Source organism: Corythoichthys intestinalis, chromosome 1 (assembly GCF_030265065.1).
Source record: "Corythoichthys intestinalis isolate RoL2023-P3 chromosome 1, ASM3026506v1, whole genome shotgun sequence".
In the NCBI taxonomy this organism is placed as follows: domain Eukaryota; kingdom Metazoa; phylum Chordata; class Actinopteri; order Syngnathiformes; family Syngnathidae; genus Corythoichthys; species Corythoichthys intestinalis.
This window is the reverse complement of record NC_080395.1, coordinates 46681744-46703819: the sequence shown is the minus strand read 5'-3', so window position 1 is coordinate 46703819 and position 22076 is coordinate 46681744. Positions and strand designations below refer to the sequence as shown.

The following is a 22076-nucleotide window of genomic DNA, read 5'->3' as shown; positions in this document are numbered from 1 at the left end:
AAATTCATCCCAGAGTGCAGGAGAGCGGAGCGCTCTTGGAAAAAGGACAAGCTGCACGTTTCCTGGGAGATCCTAAAAGACTGCTTGGTGAAATATCAGAAGACTGTGAAAGCTGAGAAGCACAAGTACCTATCGGAAATTATTGCTAGTAGTAATAATCCCCGTGCTCTCTTCAAAACTATAAATTCTGTCCTCGATGCTCCAATTTCCCTAGATCCTGATGCATCAAATGAAAAATGTGACCGCTTTCTTCAATTCTTTATTGACAGAGTTGCTACAACTAGAGCCTCTATTTCACCATTTTGCAATGATCCCTCCGTTCCCATGCGCTGTTCATCTGTTTTCGCCCAGTTTGAGCAAGTTTCTTCTTCTTTTGTCGAAAACATTGTTAGTAATATAAAGCCCTCCGGTTCCCCCTCCGATGTAATTCCCCCTCGCTTATTTAAAGAGGTTTTTGACATCATTGCTCCACACGTCTTAAAAATTATTAACTGTAGTCTCCTTACTGGCACATTGCCATGTGACTTTAAGCATGCAGTAGTAGAACCTTTGTTGAAGAAGAGAGGCCTAGACTCCACCCTCTGTTCAAATTTTAGGCCCATTTCTCATCTTCCATACATCTCTAAAATACTAGAAAAGGTTATCTATAGTCAGCTGCTACCATTCCTTGAAGAAAACCAGATTTCGGAACCATTTCAGTCTGGTTTTAAATCCCTCCACAGCACTGAGTCGGCACTTTTAAGAGTATCAAATGATATACTTCTGGCAACAGACTCTGGCAAGTTTGTTGTTTTAGTTCTTTTGGATTTATCTGCAGCATTTGATACCGTAGACCATCAGATTTTAATTTCTCGTCTTGAACACAGTGTGGGTATTCAAGGTGTCGCTCTTGAATGGTTTAAGTCTTACCTAAATGAACGGAGTTTTTGTGTGAAAATGGGCAATTTCATGTCCAAAAAGGCATCGCTTCCACATGGGGTTCCCCAGGGATCTGTTCTCGGCCCTCTTTTATTTTCACTTTATTTATTGCCTCTTGGTTCTGTTTTTAGAAAACATGGTGTTTCATTTCATTTGTATGCTGATGACTGTCAGATCTATTTTCCATTGGCGCAGAATGGCACTTTCTGTCAACTTATTGAATGCCTCAACGATATAAAGTCGTGGCTCTCATGTAATTTTTTAAGTTTGAATGACAGTAAGTCTGAAGTCATGGTGTTCAAACCGAGTAGCCAGGCCTCCCTGAATGTTGACCTCGGTTCATTGTCTCCGTTTCTTAAGAATTATGTCAAAAATCTAGGGGTCCAATTTGATGCTGATTTTAAATTGGAGAAGCAGATTTCTTGTGTTGTTCGGGACTGTTTTTATCAGCTTCGCCAGATTGCTAAGGTGAAATCTATTGTTTCACGCTCTGATATGGAAAAATTGATTCATGCTTTTGTCACAACTCGGCTGGATTACGGTAATTCTTTGTATGCAGGTGTCGGTCAGGCGGCACTGGCCCGTCTGCAACTTGTACAAAACTCTGCTGCTCGACTCCTAACTAGAACCCGCAGGCGTGAACATATCACCCCAATTTTAGCATCTCTTCACTGGCTCCCGGTACATTACCGAATACATTTTAAGATATTATTATTTGTTTTTAAATGTTTGAATAATCTTGCGCCGCCATATTTGTCAGAACTGCTTCAGCCTTACAGTCCAACCAGAACCCTCAGATCAGCTGACCACCTGCTTCTAGTAGTCCCAAGATCAAGGCTGAAGCTTAGGGGTGACCGTGCATTTGCGGTGATGGCGCCCAGGCTGTGGAACCAATTACCACTTACTATTAGACAGGCCCCCTCACTTACGGATTTTAAATCACGTCTTAAAACATTTTATTTTTCGTCAGCTTTTAATGTGCAATGACAGTTTATGACCTCGTCTTTTATTTATTTTATTTTATGTGTTTGTTTTATCTTTCAAAGTTGACTTATTTTGCTGTGTTTTGCTATGCAAAGCACTTTGGTCTCCTTGGCGGATTTTTAAATGTGCTATACAAATAAAGTTGATTGATTGATTGATTGATCCCCAAAATATGACAAACTTTTTGTGTAGTCGTTCATCTTGAAAAAAAAAAAACATCCAACTTGCAGTGTGAATGGAATGCGGCTGCAAAGTGACACGCACTCGCACTCCGACACGTCGTCACTTGTCACAGTGTATACAGAAGTGAATAGAGCTCTTTAAGGATGTTTCCGCCGTCACACTATTGTGGCAATTCTGAGGATTTTATGCTTTTTTTAAAACCAGATAGCAGTCCCAAGAAGGAAAAGATATTTTCCGAGTCTTCCCCTGTCATTGAGTGTTCGCATCCGTTAGATTTTGTGGAACAGTGGTGACAGTGTAGTTCACTCAGTGATGACATAAGGGTCGCATTCGTATAGATACGCATTGAGATATTCAGTTTTTTCACATACAAATAAGCCCAGGTTGGCTTTGAAAAAAAACCCTGAATTAGTTCACACTGTGAAAAAAAAAAAAAAAACAGGATAGGCATCGCATATGGGCAAGGAAATCGGAATTGACCTGCAGTATAGCCTTGTATTCTAGAGTGACTTGTGCTAGAATGTATGCTTTTTTCCCCCCTTTTCATTTTGCACCTTTTTTTGCAGCTAAACCTATAATTGACACACTGTTCAACCTGTAGCAAGATCATAATTTTACTATTATCAGCTCTCTGTTTGGAAAAAAAAAAAAAATGCAGCCGAGTACAACATCACTCCCTTTTTTGCCTTCTATTTCATCAGGCATAGCCTTTTGAATAGCTCTTTTGTTTTTCAAATTTATAGATAGATTGATTTTATTTCTAAACTAAAATTTACAGGAAGCCTTTGACTGACTTGTGACTTACCATGCCAACTGCATCCTGGTCGAAAGGATTCCATTCAACATTGTCCGGGTAATGTGCAAGAACTTTGGATTTAAAGGTTCTCCGTAGGGGACTCTGCTCAAAATTCTCACCTGAAAAGGCGAAGAGGAAAAACAGGAAGAGAGTAAAAAGGAGTGAAGACTCAGCACTAGAGCAAGCAAAGGTGCACAGGAAGTGGTTGATCAGTAGCAGGCACAATTCCAGAGGGGAGAAAGCAAGTCAGCAAATTGGTCTACGGAGGAAGAATGTACTGTATTGCATCATATAAAGCTGCCATCTGCATTCCCAGCAAATAATAATAATAATGAAGCTGATCAATTATTAATGGCAAACTGATGTTAGAAAATGAAACCAGAAAATAAAAACATTTTAATAAACAAGCTTTATAGCTTAAGATGCTTTCTGACAGCTTTATTGGCAACACAGAAACACAGAAAACAATCCATTCAGAAAAAAGCCTGTATTGAGTTGATCCGAACCCAAGATGAAGCAAAAGTGATGCACACAGGATTTAAAAGTTCATTCAGATTTGTTGGGGAAGAGTAAACATTGACCAGGCAATACCAGCGCAGGCAGTACTGAATTCGCCAGTGAGTGAGCGCAATGTGTGCACGAGGCCACACAGGAAACAGGAGCAGTGATTGTCAAACATGAGCTTATTGTTCAGCCGCTGCTTGGGGACGTGAGGAAGAGAAGATGGAAAAGCTGGGAGGAGAAAACTCAACTTAAGAGTAGGCAAAATAAAGAAAGGGCCAATTCCCATATAATCTTTGGAAAAAAACAAGAGAAAAATGGGGAGAAATAAATACATAAAGGGTCGATTGAAGAATGTTTATAACCAGGTTACAGGTTGCGAGGTTAAAGCTTAGCAAAGGTTAAAGGACGGGAGGCAGAATGTGTGGTGGGAGGGTTACCTTCACTTGCCCCTGCCAATTTTCCTCTGGCCCCATCACTGAATTTAGTAGCCTCTATATACTGGCATAAAGCTATACAGCAAATAAAACACAAATATCATTACAAGCCTGCTTGCGGGGGGTGAGCACATCACTTACACCTTCATTGACTAGGTCTTTTTCATTCTCGCTTGTTTAAATCATCTCACATTTGAACATAACTGTGTACACATTAATATCGACACAATTTAGTGATTAGTAGTGGTCTAAGGAAGAGATGGAGACATTTAAAATACCCAAACTAATACGTAGAACACAAAATATTTAAAATGCACAGCTTTCATTAGACTTTAAAAGGTACTATATGGAGTTTGTCACTTGCTACTCGGGACTGTTACCGCCGGCCTAAAGCGTATAACTGCAGCCTCTGTATTAAGCTCCTGCATGACGCGCATGCTTGTATGAGTTATATTGGAGTTGGAGCTGTGCTGGAAGCTGGTCTCTTATTGTCTGCAGAATCCATGGTAAATTGTTGTAAGTTACTGGCTCGTGTGTGCAGTGTTTTTGCCAAGCGGAGACTAGGCAGAGGCCAGGTGAAAACGCGTTGCTGCCGCGGGGATTTGCGTGAGCGTGCAACCCAAACCCTCTCTATTAAAGGGAAGTAAAAGAGCTTTTTGGGGCAGTCTCAGTTAAAATGTCAGAGCTCTGTGTACTCGTCAGAGCAGTGGTGGAGCATGCATTGAGTAGAAAAGTATTTTACATTAACACTATAAATTCCATATAGTACCTTTAAAGAAAGTGCTAAGGGTAGGGATGAACTGATCCATATTTTTTCACTTCCGATCCAGAACAGCAAATTTACTCTCCGAACCCATCCCCATGAAAAAGCCTTTCATTTAAACAATATACATCGATGCAAAATCAACAAGAACACAAAATTGGGAGGGGGGGGGCTGCACCTCCTTAATAGAAGTCTTTTAAAAATATGATATTCAATGTAAATATTGTGTATATCCAAAACACAAAGGATTTGACACAATTTACTTGATTTGGTTTTATTCAAAAAGAACTGCAAATGGTCAATTCCAAGTAAAACTTGCAGTTACAAGGTGTTAGTGTGGACAAAATGTTTGATTTCACTGGGTTATTCTTCTTGTAGTACGCTTAGGGAAAAACAGGTCATAAGGTTAGATGGAAGCTACTGCTTTTCTTTGCCTTGGTTTGATAGTTACGAAATATACTTACTTCTTTCCGTTCATCATGAACATTTCAATGACTGGTTGTATAGTTTATCTATGCGTTTCAAGTTACACAATAAATGAAAATATACAGTGTATCACAAAAGTGAGTACACCCCTCGCATTTCGGCAGATATTTAAGTATATCTTTTCATGGGACAACACTGACAAAATGACACTTTGACACAATGAAAAGTAGTCTGTGTGCAGCTTAGATAATAGAGTTAATTTATTTTCCCCTCAAAATAAAGCCATTAATATCAAACCCTGGCAACAAAAGTGAGTACCCCCCTATGAAAAAAACGTACGTCCTGAAATGTCCAAATTGAGTACTGCTTGTCATTTTCCCTACAAAATGTCATGTGACTCGTTACAGGACTGATGTCAGCATTGCTGCAGATATTGAAGAGGTGGGGGGTCAGCCTGTTAGTGCTTAGACCATACGCCGTACTCTACATCAAATTGGTGTGCATGGCTGTCACCCCAGGAGGAAGCTTCTTTTGAAGACGGTACACAAGAAAGCCAGCCCGTCTCATCAGACCATAGGACATGGTTTCAGTTATCCATGTGCTTTGTTGGAATGTCTTCAGCAAACTGTTTGCTTTCTTGACTACTTTTCATTGTGTCATAGTGTCATTTTGTCAGTGTTGTCCCATGAAAAGATATACTTAAATATCTGCAGAAATGCGAAGGATGTACTCACTTTTGTGATACACTATATGTCAATATTGGGCGTGGCCCAATGGGGGTTTGCACCAGCCTCAAAGTGACCATTTTTGGGCAAGCTTAAATTACGTTTTGCAGAAGTACGGGTAATTGAAACCGATCCTCTGCGCAGTTGTGGCCGAAAATTGTGTGTCTCGGTCAGTACCTGGAGATCCAAAGGTGCATTTATCTATTTAACAATGGCCAAAAACAGCCACACCAAAAACAAAAACAAACAACAACAACAACAAAAAAACAAACAACAAAAACAGTCACGACGAGCGACCAGGTGGGTTCACACTTGACACCCTGACTTAACGGGCCCCATTTTGGGCCACTTAAGAACCAAAATTTTGTTTCAGCTGAAAAGCAAAATTCCAAACCAACTCTCTGGGCCAGCATGGCCGAAAAATTGCGATGGACTTGTAAACAGCCGACGCTCATAAATGCAGACCTGAAATCAAACATTAGAATTGTGTATCTGTTAATAAAATAATACTGAGGAGCACTGTAAGTCCCCAAGTCACGTTTTGGCAGCGCATGGAGCGCGAGCACATTCAATGATAAAGTCTGAGATATTGTTCATGGACGAAAATTTTTACAAGTTGACTCGATCTAATCCGTGAATTATACTTGTTTTGAAACCCCGATACTGATAGTGGATAGGTTCGGCCCAATCACTAGCTATGGGTCATGCTAACACTGCAAAAAACAATTAGGTAAGCGTAAAAGCCTTGATGTTAGTAACAAAATGATTCTGTTGATAATTAACTTGTTCCTGGTCCAGAAAGTATTTTAACGTATTGATTTTATTCAAAAAAGGTACAGCAAATATGCCACCTCATGCTGAAAAGCAACACCAACTATTATTTGATATTCAACATTTTTTAAGGGGAGTTCTGTTCCTACTGCAGCACTCGAACTCGAATACGTGTATGTTGTCTATCACTAATGCAGTGTTAAAGTCAAACAAAAACACATTTATCATGAAATAATCATATAAAAAACAGTAGTTCAGGATATATTCAGTTCATCAGTAAAGGCTCGATCCAACAGATGCCTGACCAAAACAAAAACAAAACACAAACGAAACATAGTAGTAGTACTCAATAACCTAAAGCACACTGTACGTTGATATTTGGGAAACCCTGTATATTGTGTTTTTTCTGATAATTGATTTTTCTGGGCATAATGAGATAAAACTACACAAATTATTAAGGTAGAACATGCTGGACATGTATTTTCGGAGAAATTACGTAACTTTTCCAGCCTATTTTGGCCACTGTGACCTCAAGCTAATGCATGTCAAGGTAGAGAGAATTGTCACTAATATGAGCATCAAACCGCAGGACAGTCATGGGTTTGACTTGCATGAAAGGTTCTTGTGTAACTGACCCTGGAGCGGTGGAGTTGAGTGAGGTTATCCAAACAGAAAAAAATAGACTCATTGAAGTCAGTCAATGCTTTCTACTCAACATGCACAATATTTGTTCTTTTTCAAGAAACAAGTAAATACTTTTCCTCTTAGCCATTCTAAAATATTTTTAATGGAAATATACTGTACATGCAGTACTGCATACTTAAATCTGTAGTTGGTTCGCTTCTACGCAAACAAAATAAAGAATTGAAACTCACAAGTCCTAGCTGCGCTGAACCAGAGCTGCCGCTGGGCTGTTTTGACCCATGATATGCAAAACATCCTTCAGAATTACAATTCACAAACATTATAATAGATTTTTTTCAGTTTGATTGTTTTACCACAAAGAAATAATCAGAAAGTCAAAGAGCCATCTCATTTCTCACTATTTTGCCATTTGTCTAATCAGCGTTATGTCAGAGAAGTACAGTCATTTGCTTATAATCCACCCACATTAGAATTACTGATGACACAAGACCATAAACAGATGACCACTCTCAGGAGTCAACCTTGGTGATTGGATTTATTCTCAATTCTAATCCTAAATGGATGTGAGCTTTGTGATTATTGTGACCAGTAGGTGACACCGCGTAGAGATGTGCATGTGTGGGGATCACGTCCACAGACTAATCTTCTTTCAGCACTGCAGTGCAAGAGATTTTGCTTGGCAAAAGGAAGTAGTGAGTGAAGCCTGGCAACAGATTCATTACACTAATAAACCCTTAACTCTTAAGGATTTAGAGAAATAATCTGTTGTTTTCTTGCACATCAATATTGGCAACAGAGATCAAACCAACTAAAATTTGTCATTATATAATTTGAATAAATAACAAAATAGTATTCTAAATTGATGACCTTGTGAATGAAATTTTCATTCATTACATCTGTATTCACAGCTTCATGGTGTACGAGACACCGCGAAATTTAAGAATTAATCAAGTGGCATACATTTCTCGTTGCCGTATGGAAAATTAATTACCGGTAATCAATGGTAGTTTTTTTAGAACTGAATGTACGACAAGGAGTAATGAATCAACACCCTGCTGTGGTACTACTAACATACAACAAAACATTTTATCTTTACTTATTGTGGCATCGCAGTGCCACATGGCTCACCACAGTGGTTCAGCACCACGGACGGCGACACCCCTGGGAGGCGACCACCCCACCTGCAGGCAATTGCCTAATCAGGTAAGGCTATTGGCATCAAAGTGCTCTCCCCATGAAATAAAATAGGAGAGGTGCAGAGAGACGGGAGAGAAAAAGCAAGGACATCCGAGGCTTTTCACGGCATGGCCATGATTCCTCCAAGACAGAAGGTTTGGTTTTCGCTCGTTGATTTTGTACTTTTGATTTTTGTTGAATAAAAACGGGCCACAACAGCCCAGCGTGTTCCCAACCTTCTCCGCCCGCCTGTCCTCCCTTCCAACCCCGTCGTTTACTTTTGGTTAGTTTTCCTAAACAGTATAATTAGGATAATGAGCCAACAAAAATATCAGGAAACCATGGCAATCTCTTTCTGCATCCTAGTCACCAGTTGCATCTTGAAACATGACACATACTGTTGACCCGAGCCTCTGTTTTCATTTTTTATTCATAGAAGACTGCACAGGTGTCCCCTGTCTGAAACTCTCGGTTTCTATTTACTGTACACTTATTTTCATGACTATTCACACTAAGTAGGGCTGAATGATTCTGGGTAAAAATGACATTGCGAATTTTGAGGGGTTTGCAGTATATTAATAATACATTTTATTCATACAGTGTATCACAAACCTGAGTACACCCCTCGCATTTCTGCAGATATTTAAGTATATCTTTTCATGGGACAACACTGACAAAATAACACTTTGATACAATGAAAAGTAGTATGCATGCATCTTATACAATAGTGTTAATTTATTTTCCCCTCAAAATATAGCCATTAATATCTAAACCCCTGGCAACAAAAGCGAGTACACCGCTTGGGAACTACGTACAGCCCTAAATGTCCAAATTGAGTACTGCTTGTCATTTTCCCTCCAAAATGTCATGTGACTTGTTACAGGAGTGCTGTCAGCATTGCTGCAGAGATTGAAGAGATCGGGGTCAGGCTGTTAGTGCTCAGACGATACACTAGGCATGTGCCGGTATGAGATTTTGACGGTACAATAACCGTGAGCAAAAATACCGCGGTTTCACGGTATCACGGTATTGCAATTATAGCTCCAACATTTTGAGATAGACGTATGGGTTTAAAAAAAATATATATATATATATATATTTTTTCCATTGAACAGGATTTTTTTTCAAAACATATTTGCAAATTGGAACATGAATATAATGTGAAAATAGATAAATTAACAAAAAATAACAAATATTTTATATACAATTAAAAATAGAACCTAGACTATACCCACAGCCACAGCTCAAGTTGCTCAATATTAGAGTAAGAACAAAATAATTGCTATAAAAAAGTAAAAACACTTCTAAATAAAAATATATACTGTATGACTTTTTTTTGGGGGGGGGCTCAAGTGAAGTTTCGCCATTTTCAGCCGCTGTGTCAACTCTGGTCTACATGATGCCATGCCTTTGTGTTAAAAAGAACAAAGAATTCATAAGTTAATAAGTTAGTCAAAAATGTATAAGTTAGTTTTATAAATTAGTTAAAATGTAAATATTGTTGAGGAAAGGTTTCATCTAAAAAAAAAAAAAAAAGTGAGGAGTGAGACCTCCTTTCTCAATTAGCGATCTTTGACGCGATCCTTTTTCTTTCCCCTTCATTCAAGCTTGCTTCTCACTCAGCGGCTGTGAGACATAAAAACTCGACGAAGCTGCTCTCCAGGCTTAGCCTAGCCTAACATTCGTCTTTGTAAGTTTTAGTTAGTTTGTATATTGAATTTGAAAGGAAAATGTGTTTTGTTTTTGGCGAACTTTTTAATGGTGCTACTGCTATCCTGTTGAACCTAATCACACGTGGAAAAATCGAATTGTACAACGTTTTAAATGTTTTCATTTGTATATTTCACCACGATTTGAGAGCTCAATAAATTGAAGAAAAGTACGCCTTGTGTTTGGAGGGTGTGTTTTTGGGTTTGCTGGCTGTTTAGCAGAATAGCGTCACTGACACTCACGGCAACAAACAGGGAAAGGGTGAGCGCTGCCGCTGCATTTTGGCACATGAAAAATAGCGAATACCGTACTAAGGTATGACGGAAAATTTTAGTGGTTTTGAAACCGCGACGTTTTCACACCACGGTAAACCGTGAAACTGGTAACCGGCACATGGCTACGATACACCGTACTCTACATCAAATTGGTGTGCATGGCTGTAACCCCAGGAGGAAGCCTCTTCTGAAGACGGTACACAAGAAAGCCCACAAACGGTTTGATGAAGACATGTCAACAAAGCACATGGATTACTGGAACCATGTCCTATGGTCTGATGAGACGAAGATTAATTTGTTTGGTTCCGATGGTTTCAAGCTTGTGTGGCGGCGACCAGGTGAGGAGTACAAAGATAAGTGTGTCATGCCTACAGTCAAGCATGGTGGTGGGAATGACATCCCCCCCACCTCTTCAATCTCTGCAGCAATGCTGACAGCACTCCTGTAACGAGTCACATGACATTTTGGAGGGAAAATGACAAGCAGTACTCAATTTGGACATTTAGGGATGTACGTAGTTCCCATGCGGTGTACTCACCTTTGTTGCCAGGGTGTTAGATATTAATGGCTCAATTTTTAGTTATTTTGAGGGGAAAATAAATTAACTCTATTATATAAGCTGTACACAGACTACTTTTCATTGTGTCAAAGTGTCTTTTTGTCAGTGTTGTCCCATGAAAAGATATACTTATCTGCAGAAATGCGAGGGGTATACTCACTTTTGTGATACACTGTAGATCGCTTTTACCAATGCTCAAAGACGCTTTACAGTTGAAACAAAGAAAAGGCTCACACAACGTGCGCAGAACAAAACAATAAAGAATTATAAATTAAAAACCAATTTAAAAAGGTGAGTTCTTCACAATTTTTTGAATGTGGGAGGATCAGAACAGGTGCGGATGGTTTTAGGGGGTGAGTTCCAAAGTGATGGGGCAGCAACGGAGAAGGCTCTGTTACCCCAAGTACATTGTGTTATTTGTGGGGTTAGTGCGAGAATGTTTCCATTAGATGAGCGGAGGTGACGGGAGGGGTTGTTGGGACAGGGAAGGTCCGTGAGGTAAGGAGGAGCCAAGTTATTGAGTGCTTTGTATGTGAGAAGAATGATTTTGAACTGTATCACGTCTGAAATGGGAAGCCAGTACAGTTTGTGGAGGACGGGGGTAATGTGATTCCTATAGGGGGTACGGGTGAGAAGGCGTGCAACGGAGTTCTGGATATATTGTAGTTTATTGAGGAGTTTGGATGAAGAACCGAAAAGTGATATTAAAACTAGTAGATCGGAATCGGGTGAAAAGCATCATGTTTTATGCTTTTCTACTTCAGGCTCATAAACCCTCTTACCTTCCCCAATATGCAGTGCGACCAAACTGTTTTTCTTGGCCACCAGTGCAGTAATGATGATTGACAGATTTGTAGCTTTGATCTGGCCAGACACACCTTGGTACGTCTATGATCAAAGGCACTAATGTGTTAATAATTGCTTGGTACACAGTCTGTGGCAACTCAATGTGCAAGTGAGTGGCTGTTCTCTGCAGCGTGAACGTCGAAGCAAAAAAAAAAAAAAAAAATTTTTCGGCATCAGATCAAGACTATCTGCTACTATTGGCAGGCTCTCAAAATCAGGTGACTGACTCAGGTGCAAAAATATGCGATCGGGACAACCCTAGTATTCATATCATACCGCGTAATCCAGGCGAAGGGGGTTTATCTGTGAATAATGAAGATTGGTGTATATAAAGAGGATCCAGGAAGCCTTGTTGCTGCACGATTGCTGTTTTTATGAATAAAAACAAAAGTTAAAAAAATAATAATAATCGCACGTCCTGCGATGGGAGTATTGCGCATGCGCACATTGCGATGGCGATGTTCAAACGATATATTGTGCTGGCTTACACTTAAGTACACTTGATTATTGATCACCGGAACATCTACATGGTTGGTGTTGAGCAATTTGGCAGACGTTTCTATCAACATTAAAGATATGATCTGAATTTTGTATTATCAATTCTCACCTTGGTCCGATCATACAACAAACCTCACACCATAATAGTTTAGTATCTTTGATGTGGTAACAAATAGTCATTGACAATGATGACAGTATGTACAGGTGGTGGTAGGAATAAGCATCACTGAGATCTCAGTTTCACACCATCATAATCCAAAAACCACCCACTCCTCTCCTAATACGGTTGCCTTCCTTGTGTGGCATTTCCCTGAACATGTGAGAGCTCAGCAGCATCCTGATGCAGCATTATTCATAGCCCACAAAATTATCATATTTATTTGTCATCATATGTTTAGTGGAGTAAAATGAAATGGGAATCAGATTTCATTTTGTTACTATACATTGAATATGGAAAATAACTGTGGCATCCCAATTACTAGCTCTATCTAATTACTAGAGGTGTGCAAAATTTCCGATTCTTAGATTATTCGCGATTCGGCCGTGGAAGATTCGAGAACGATTCACAAACATCCAAATTCCGATTATTGAAATATGCCAAGTAAAGCGGAAGTACAACACACTCAGCGCGCCGCGCGGACATCGGGACGGAACGGAGCGGGAGTAGCTAAACATTATGCTTCTCATTAACCGGCCCCTCGGGTAATGCCAACGCTCAACTCACGGCTCTAGCTCAACTCATGCCACGAGATAAAAAAACACAACAACCTACCTGACTGCTGCTGAAAAGCTGCTACAAGTACAGCTAAGCTACATAATGTTACGGTAGATATCATTTATATAGGACTAGATGGATTATAGACTCGGTAGCGGTAGCAGCACATCTGCAAAAAGCTAGATGCGGGCGTTAGTGAACGGCCGCCATCTTAAAGCAGTAAACTTCCCTGCAATGCTGTTGTAGCGAACCTTCCAAGCAAACCTAATTAACTTTTTATCTAAAATACTCCTAAATCAGTTAAAATATTGACTTGAATCTATCTTTAAAATAGTTTTAAAACTTTCACATGTCAAAAGTAGACAAAAGGGAAATTATGGAATAACGGGAGCAATTTTAACAACTTTAACGGTTGACTCACAACATTAAATTAATTGAATGTAGTTTAAAGCTGCTGATAGAGAATGGGGACTGGAGTTTTTTTATTTAATGTTATTTTTGTATATTTGTTTACTGCTATATGTTAACTTGATACTGAAATAGTAGTTTGGTTTAGCCTGAGAGTATTTTTGAACAATTTTGGAACTAATGTACAAAACTTTATTTTATATATAAAAAAAAAAAAATTTTTTTTAAAGGAGGGGGGTGCATCAATAATCGTTTTATAATCGAATCGGAGCCTCTGAATCGTAATCGTAATCGAATCGTTAGGTGCCCAAAGATTCCCAGCTCTACTAATTACTAGAATTTTGCATGAAAAAGGCTTAAAACAGATCATTTGCAGCCTAACAGTAGCTAAATAAATGATCAAAAATCTATTTCCAATTTTTTTCTGTTCATTGCCACACAAATACTGAATGAACAATAAGAGATCTCGCAATGCTTTCATTTAATGAATGAACTTTCAAAGTTTTGACAAGATTGGCAACCCTTATTTAGACGGTATACGACAACCACCTACGCTACCTGCTGTGCACCTAATATCCGAAAAACCCAGCCTATTTGCTGCAAACATACCTGCCTCCCATCCAAGAGAATCTTTCCAACTCATTTAACAAAAGTGTCTGAACTGCCAAAAATAAGCCAGTGAACATTGCATTGACAGCCTCAAATTCATGATCCCCGAACACCTGGTTTCAATTTGACATGGTGTTAAGAGTTACACGAAAATACACAGCTTTCTAAATGAGGAACATGTTTAAATGCTTTGACAAAATGTTACTTTGTTCAGTTTGCTAAAACAAATTATAGAAAATCTGGTTTTGGCTGACGCCTATTGCAAAATGCAGCAGCAATGAATTGGTAGCAATATGGTTGAAACGATTAATCAAATAAGACCGGCTGCTTTTCAAGATTAATGCTGTGTCATTTACTCTTGCAATTATTGGCACAAATGGGCTGTAATAGACAACGATAGAAGGCGAACTGATAAATGATTAGTCCAATCACTGCCTACTTGCCCTTTACTGAATAGCTTATATCAATCTGCCACAGCTGCATTTGTGAAACAAATACAATCTCACAATAATTCTCAGATATACGGCACTCAGTAGATTGGGAGAGGTCAATAAAAATATGCAGACACACAGGAAATATGTAATCCCAATGTCATTGTCTTTTTTTTGAGCCACTCATCCTCTCATTTATTTGCGGAGGAGGACTGGAAAGGGAGGTTTGTCTGTAAAATTCTAAAGGTTATTTAGCATAAGAATAAGTAGCGCCTGCGTGTGAATGCACTTATGTCCCCGAGCGCTCCATTTTTCAGTGTCGCTTTTGAGGCAGCATGGTCATACATATGCTAATGGTGGTCATCATGCGCCAAAAAGAACACTCTGGTCACTTCTTTTGCTTTTACTGTATATAAACTCACATGACATGTATAAAGGGATATAAAGAGCCTTACAAACCGCTTTTGAAGCATTGCTTTGGAGGATTGATGTTTACATTGACTGCAATTTTGAATGGTTCCACCCTACCTGATTAAAAACAACCCCAATACGTTGTTGTTACCACTAGAGGTGTAAATCACCAGTTTTACAATGACACGATATGATATTGATTATTTGGATAATTATTAAAGATACACGATAATATCGGTCACCGATAATTATCGGCCACTAATGGCAATTATGACGTCACACAGATAATCCAGATAATAAAAAAATTCAACCGATAATGCAATCCGATAATTATATACTTGATTTTGCCTCCAAATGTGCGCAACCAAAGAATTCAGCACACCGCCTCCTCAACCCCTCCCCTCTCTGAAGCCCCTGAGGGAGGAGTGGTTGAGGAGGCGGAGTTACAAGACAAGAAGTAGTTGAATATTATGGCGGCTGTTACTAAAAAAACGACGCTCTCGCCATCTGCGAAACATGTACCGTATAAGTTCCACGAGGCAGAAAGAACGCGTCCTCATTCAAAACCACTAACCCAGCAGCCATTTAAAAATGCATCATAAAGAATTTTGGAACAAATACGAGGCTGCTGCTAGCAGGAATGCTAAAGCTATTGTAAACATCAAGTTAAACTACAGGGCTTGTGACGATACAGAGTCGGGCTGTTTGGGAATGCATCCCAAGGCGGGTGGTAAATTCGCATCTAAGGCTAAACACCGGCACTACTGGAGACCGATAGTCGGCAAGTAGCCGTCTTCCGACGGAGCCCGCCGCTCTGGCCAGTCCGGCAGGCCGCCGCCGCCTCGCCATAGGCGGGGCGGGCCGAGCCCGGTTTCCCGGCCTCTGGACCTCCGGCGAACACCCCGGTTTCTCGAGCGTTCCCCCACGGCGTGCGAGCAGAGCCAGGACCCAAATACGCCGCGGCGAACCGGCCAGGGCGGGCGGATTATCCGGTACGAATGTAGCTGCCGCAGCCGCCGAGACAAGACACGTGCTTTTTCTTTTTACCTTAATGACCCGAGAACCAAAGCCCTGGATAAAAGAAATAATGCAGTTTATACGACCACCATTCTTCATGAAAAAGTGATGTCCGGTAAGCAAGCTTATCATGACGGCACAGTGGTTATAAGATCATTTAAACATGGAGAAAACGAAGTCAGCCAGTCAATAATGCATTCAGAATGTGAAATGACGAGCGGTCAGATGACTTTGTAACGCTGCCTTTATTTTCGGCTTAATAAAACTCAGGCACAAAACAACACGCACGCAGATGCGAGCTCCAACTCCGTCCAAATAGTACTGCTGTGTAGCAGTTTAGCTGCTGTAACGCAAATGTCGTGAAAGCCGCAAATGTAAACAAAGCGCTGCAGAATGGGTACATGACATCTCGCTCTTTTGAGGTAATCATTTTCACAGTGTGCAACAAAGCATATAACATTAGCAATCACTTTTCAAATTATTTAACTTATTTGTCTGCTCAATTACAGTCACAGTAGATAATCAAATTCTTAAATCAATATTCTGTAGCCACAAATATTATTCAAAATCTTTCCTTCTTCAAGTTTTTTTTTTTTTTTAGGATTAAGTATAATAATGTATTGCTTAAAACAAGGCTGTTAAGATTATTTTCAGCTCGCTATTTTTCTTCCAAGAAATCTGAGAGAAATACACTTGAAGCGATCGCAGATAATTTCACTTATTGCCAATAGATTTACACTTAAAACTGACTACTTTTAAGGAGGTGTGTTTTGCAGCGGATTAATGTTATATATGTTAGGAATGGCTTACTTTTAAATGCATTTTTGTGTAACTTAGGTATTTACTCTGCAATTGTTGCCACAGGTTTACCATTACACAATGTCAGACAATCTGTCATTATTTAGATGTTTGAATTGACGACTTGTTCATACTTTATGTTGAAAAAAAAGAGCAATAAATTATATTTTTGCACAGTAATATTTTCTTTTGTGTATACGTTAAAATTTTACATAAATCTTTTAATAGAATTATCGGCTTGACATTATCGGTTATCGGTTGGAATGAGGAGGAAATTATCGGTTATCGGTATCGGTTGAAAAATGCATTATCGTGCATCACTAATAATTATACAATATTGCCTAAAAAAAAGGTCTACCTTGGTTCAACTGGATTCAAGGCTGAACAATTTTAGGGAAAAAAAATCTAATGGCAAAGCTTCAGTGCAAAATTCACAAAGCACTATTTATAAACATGACGAGGAATTACAACATACAGTCAACACATAAGAGATGACTAATGATGCAAGGACACTGAAGTGCTATGCAGTGCTTTTAAGTTCATTGCTTGCCTCCATGCGCAGGTATCCAAATATTTTGAGTTCTATTTTTATTAGACATCTGCCGATTACCAGTTCCAAGGTATACCGTGGTATGGAAACATCCCGGTTTCAAAACCGCAAAAAATTTCCGTCATACAGTCCCTGCGGTATTAGCAATTTTTCATGTCCCAAAAATGCAGGGAGAAATCCCTTGCTTGCAGCCGTAAGACTCAACCCTCCCCCACCAGTTGTTGCTCAGTGTTAGAGAGTCAGCTGTGCTACACGATGGCCGGAGGAGGTGAAACTCCTGAACTTTTTCCCCCATCGAAGAAAACAAAATCACTGGTATGGGAATACTTTAGCTACAGAAAAGTTACAGACGGCCGCAGCTTAAGGTGGGGGGGCCAATCGACATGCAAAACATGTTTGCGGAGGGTGGCTGCCGAGGAGGCAATACCTCCAATATGATTTCACATTTATACAAGTTAAAGATTGGTAAACAATGTCATGTACTTTTCCCACCAGCTAGGAGAGCTAACTCAAGTGTGTCTAGCGGTGGTAAAACATGTTTTTTTTCTCTCTCTGGCAACTGTATGTTGAGAAAGTGTTTGCATAATGTAAACACGATAAGAGGCGCACACACACATGCTATTTATGGAAAATAATTCAAATTATTTTTGTTCTGATGGTAATAATGTTGAGGTGTGGCTGTGGGTTTAGGCTCACCTAAGGGGTTGCATTTATTTTAATTTTATTTAGAATATTTCAGTTATATTTTGTTTTTTATTTATTTAACTTACCATTAAACTTACGCTTCAATATGTTCCAATTTGCTAATATGGTTTGAAATATAAATCCTGTTCAATGAAAATGAGTTTTTTTTTGTTTGTTTTTTTAATTAACCCATATATCTCAATGTAACACATTTTAGAGCTGTAATTGCAATACCGTGAAACCGTGATATTTTGGCTTAAGATTATGATACCACTAGAAACTCATACTGGCACATGCCTTATTTCTAAACAAATATATTTTCAATGATTATGGCATAAAATTCGCAGGATGGGATAAATTTATATGATCTATTGTAATCATTTTATATGAACTACTTTTTCTGAATGTGTTATCAAAATGTGAAATGGAAATATTTCCTGTTAAAAGGGGCAGAAATGATCAGATTTCTTCATACAACATATGCTGCAGTAGTCTTGACCATCGCGATTTGAAAATTGCTATGTTAAATCAATTAATCTTTCAGCCCTAATTAAGCCAAACAGTCGTTATGAAATCATAGCTGTAAAAATAACAATTTAATTGGATGAAAAATGTCTTTATAACCACTGTACTTTCTTAATGACCTATTATGATGTGTCGTAATCTTGCAAAAAATTGCATGAGTGAAGAAGAAACTCGATGGTATTTAAAAAAAAAACAAAAAAAAACTTAGCTTTCAAATGTAATATGCAGAAGTTCTGTTAACTCAGCTGAGTACCTTTGGGAGTTTTCAGTCAGTTAGCAAAATGTACCGACGCTAACAGGAATTTCCACACCATTTCCCCCTTTGACTCAAACTGAAACAATCAATACGCATAGGCCACCTGTTTATGACGTGTAGTAAGTAGGACAACGTGGATAATGAGAAAGGCATCTGCATAGCCTGTTTCATGAGCAAGAATTTAAGAGTTCAAAGTCAGATCCAAAGCCAAGTTCCTGGACAATTCTTTTCCCCTTTTTTTTTTTTAATTAAAAATTACAAGCAACATCTAAAAGAATGATTGTGCAAGATGTTGTAGACAAGCGACATCTTTTCTCAAATCAACCTTCCTGTCACTCCATATATGGAATGTGACTTCATATTTTTGCCCCCGAGCGCTGCTACATAATGACAGCACGAATGACAATCACAAGCCAGCATTTTCACACACCGCTAATGCTAGATCGGCGCTTTTAAAGGCACCCGCTGTGTGTTCAAAAGCCCTCAAAAGCGGACAATGGTTGGTCTCAGGTAATAACAAGCTAAAAGTAGATGATACCGGGTAGTTCCAAACAGTCAATATCATTTTATGATTTGCATGAATTCAAAGAGGAACCTCATTGTATGTGGAAACAGGAAGCGTGTGCGGGGTTAGTGTGCATCTTTGAAAAAGAACTATTTGGGGTTTAGCGACATTGCTGTGCAAGAAACACTTTCACCGAGACTTTGACCTCCTGAACACTGACTCAACACTGAAATTACATTCATATTTTGACGCGTTGGAGTGGTGAGATAACAAGACGAGACAAGAATATTTCCCAATAAATGACTGACATTTAGTTCAAAAATGTTAAAACTGTTGGTTGTTTACTATGAATACTCTTATTCCAACATGAGGCCTTTAGCTGAGTTACAATATTTGGCAAATTTTCTGTTTTACTTGAACCAATAACATTCAGTAAACTCAGCCTGAAAACTATTAAACAGAAGTTACCGTAATTACCCCTCTTTTTAGGAATCAAATGTGACAAATGTGTGTTTTTGGGGGGTAAACTCAGCACCATATTGTGGCATGATCCCCATTCTAGAATTTGAATTGACAGCCACAATGTCATACCAGTTTACATTTTCAATGTCATAAAAATTAGAGTTTGACTGTCCAAACCACAGCGAACCAACCTCAAACAATGTGTTCTTGTATCTTATTACTTCATCACAATGTAGAAGTAATCCATTTAAATCAACTGGCAGTTCACAAAATGACCATCTGCCTACCCATCTTCTTCAGCTTGTGTGAGCCTTGAAATTAATTGAATTGAAAAATTACAACATATATGCATACTTTGTGCACCTTGCCTTGCACTTTGGTCAAACCTTATCAGCATGAACTGTTGCTATCAAAATAAACCGACCAGACACTGGACAAAGAAAATACTTCACTAAATGGTGAAAGAGTGGAATTGGCTCATCAAGATGACAACATCTGGAACTTGAATTAAAGTACGATAGTGCTTATGTTGTTATTATTATTTTTTAAACACACATTAAAAGACAACATGCCTGGTGAATGATGCTAGAAATAGAAACAAATGTTCTTACGAAACATTCACTAACCAGGATTACAAAAGAAAGAGCTTGTCTTAAAGGCATAAAGGCACAAAGACATAAAGGCCCTGTCTTTAAATTGTTATTAATAGACATTTTTTACCGCTATGTTTGCTAGTTGTTTTCGTCTAAACAATTCATGACATCTCCATCTCAACTACAAATCACACCACCAAAAAATATAATTTATTGTTCATCATATAATGTTGGATTGGTTTAACATGAAAAGCAATGAAGCCCTCTGGACATTTGAGCCTTTTAAATGGAAATGCCCATAACAAGGGAATAATCCCTCGCTCTGTGTAGAGCATTGAAAACAAACAAGGCAGGAAAAGGACCAGAGCCAGGCCTAGCATTAACATTAGCATCACATTTGCTGCGAATTTCACTTACACGGGGCGATATTTAAAGGGGGGGGGGGGGGGGGGGGGGACAAGCAGAATCAATTTGTCCTAAAAACCCAAAACGATAACGAGTACAAGACACTTTCATTCCCTCTAAACTGCTGCATCGGCCCAAAATGTCCTCGAAGCCCAATGTGCTTACCGGAGAGTTCGTCTGGTTCCAGCCCGCTTTCGGTGTCCAGTCCGCACACCACGAAATAATCTGCGAACCGACAGGAGACGGGGCTGATGCCGGTGGTCATTTTGCGACTGATCCGGTGGCTCCCTTAACCCCGTAATGGAGAGCATATTAAGTGGAAGCAGAGAAGTAATTCAGCCCTGCCATCACCGATGCTACGTATATACATGCAGCCCAGTACGCACAGCTCGACTCTGCTGTGGACAGAAAATCACAACTGAGCCATTCACTCAACCAGTCCGACACACTTCCGGTTTGTGGCTGCCACAATAAAAGGTCACAAGTTTCACAAGTGGGACTGTTATGGCAATTTTGGTGTCACCTCAGGTCCGCCCAATACACGACAGAGGTGGTTCTCTATGTTTTCACATCAAGTACCATTTCAAAGAAATGCTCGGCTTTGTTACTGTAATATACACCGTATTTTTCATTTATGATGTTTGGAACAGTTTGAGCATTAACACTGCGTAAAGTCAAATTGTCCCCACCAACTTTTAAGCAACCTTATTTGCATTATATAATGAGGTCAGTTATATGGGTCTTTTAGATTGTTTTCCAATATATTGTAAAGATAGAACTGACCCGACCATTTTTAAGTGAATTACAGCAGGCTACTTTATGTTCAGACTTACATTGACCCCTTTTCACTTGCTGAATGTGCCAGTCAATTTTTTCCCCTCAAACGCACGTTTGATTGACCGATGACTTAACCCTTCTCCCCCCAGATAACACACACACGCATTAACAGCAGAAAGACAGAAATACAACATGCCGCTTCATCCGCCCCATTGACAACAAGGGGGAGAAGGGGAAGTTTTTTTCCGCCAGCAGCAGCCACCGTAAGTAATGTAAAAACACGTCAATGTTGCGGAGGTGGGGAACACACCACTAATTTTGCTACTGAAAGTCCGACCTGCATCAGAGTTAGCAAAACATTAATCTGTGTGAATTTCTCAAACTAAAGGAAGAAGCTGCGTTGAGAGGAATATCCTCCTGTATGTTTTTCTATTGTTAACGTTAATTAAACTGTAAGAAATGTAGTGAACTAAGGATTACCTACTAATAGATTTGCATTGATCATTTAGCCTATCAATTAATGAGGTTCATATTGGTGAGAAATTTATCCCAACCAATGTTGAGACCAAACCTATGCCCTTGCTGCGTAAATATACTTTTAAAAAAATATATTTTAATCCGTGTAATCATCTATTAAAAACAAAATCTAAATGTCTTGAACCTTGTACCTAAAAGTACAACAGTATACGTAAGTGTGGGTTTTCTGCGGGTACTCCG

General features: G+C 39.2%; 1 protein-coding gene across 3 annotated transcripts in view; it reads right to left on the bottom strand.

Moving 5' to 3' along the window:
* The window catches only part of dennd5a (DENN/MADD domain containing 5A), a 52340-nt gene extending 31302 nt beyond the window's left edge, over nucleotides 1-21038 (bottom strand). For 2 of the 3 annotated variants that reach the window (XM_057834491.1, XM_057834476.1), the window contains exons 1-3: nucleotides 20748-21038; nucleotides 3823-3894; nucleotides 2891-3000 (exon numbers count right to left, since the gene is read on the bottom strand). In XM_057834491.1, the coding sequence (XP_057690474.1) occupies nucleotides 2891-3000; nucleotides 3823-3894; nucleotides 20748-20847 (282 nt within the window). In that variant the 5' untranslated portion in view covers nucleotides 20848-21038. The remainder of the gene's footprint in view (nucleotides 1-2890; nucleotides 3001-3822; nucleotides 3895-20747) is intronic. The other variant, XM_057834483.1, reaches the window with a different exon arrangement.
* Between the last annotated feature and the right edge of the window lie 1038 nt (nucleotides 21039-22076).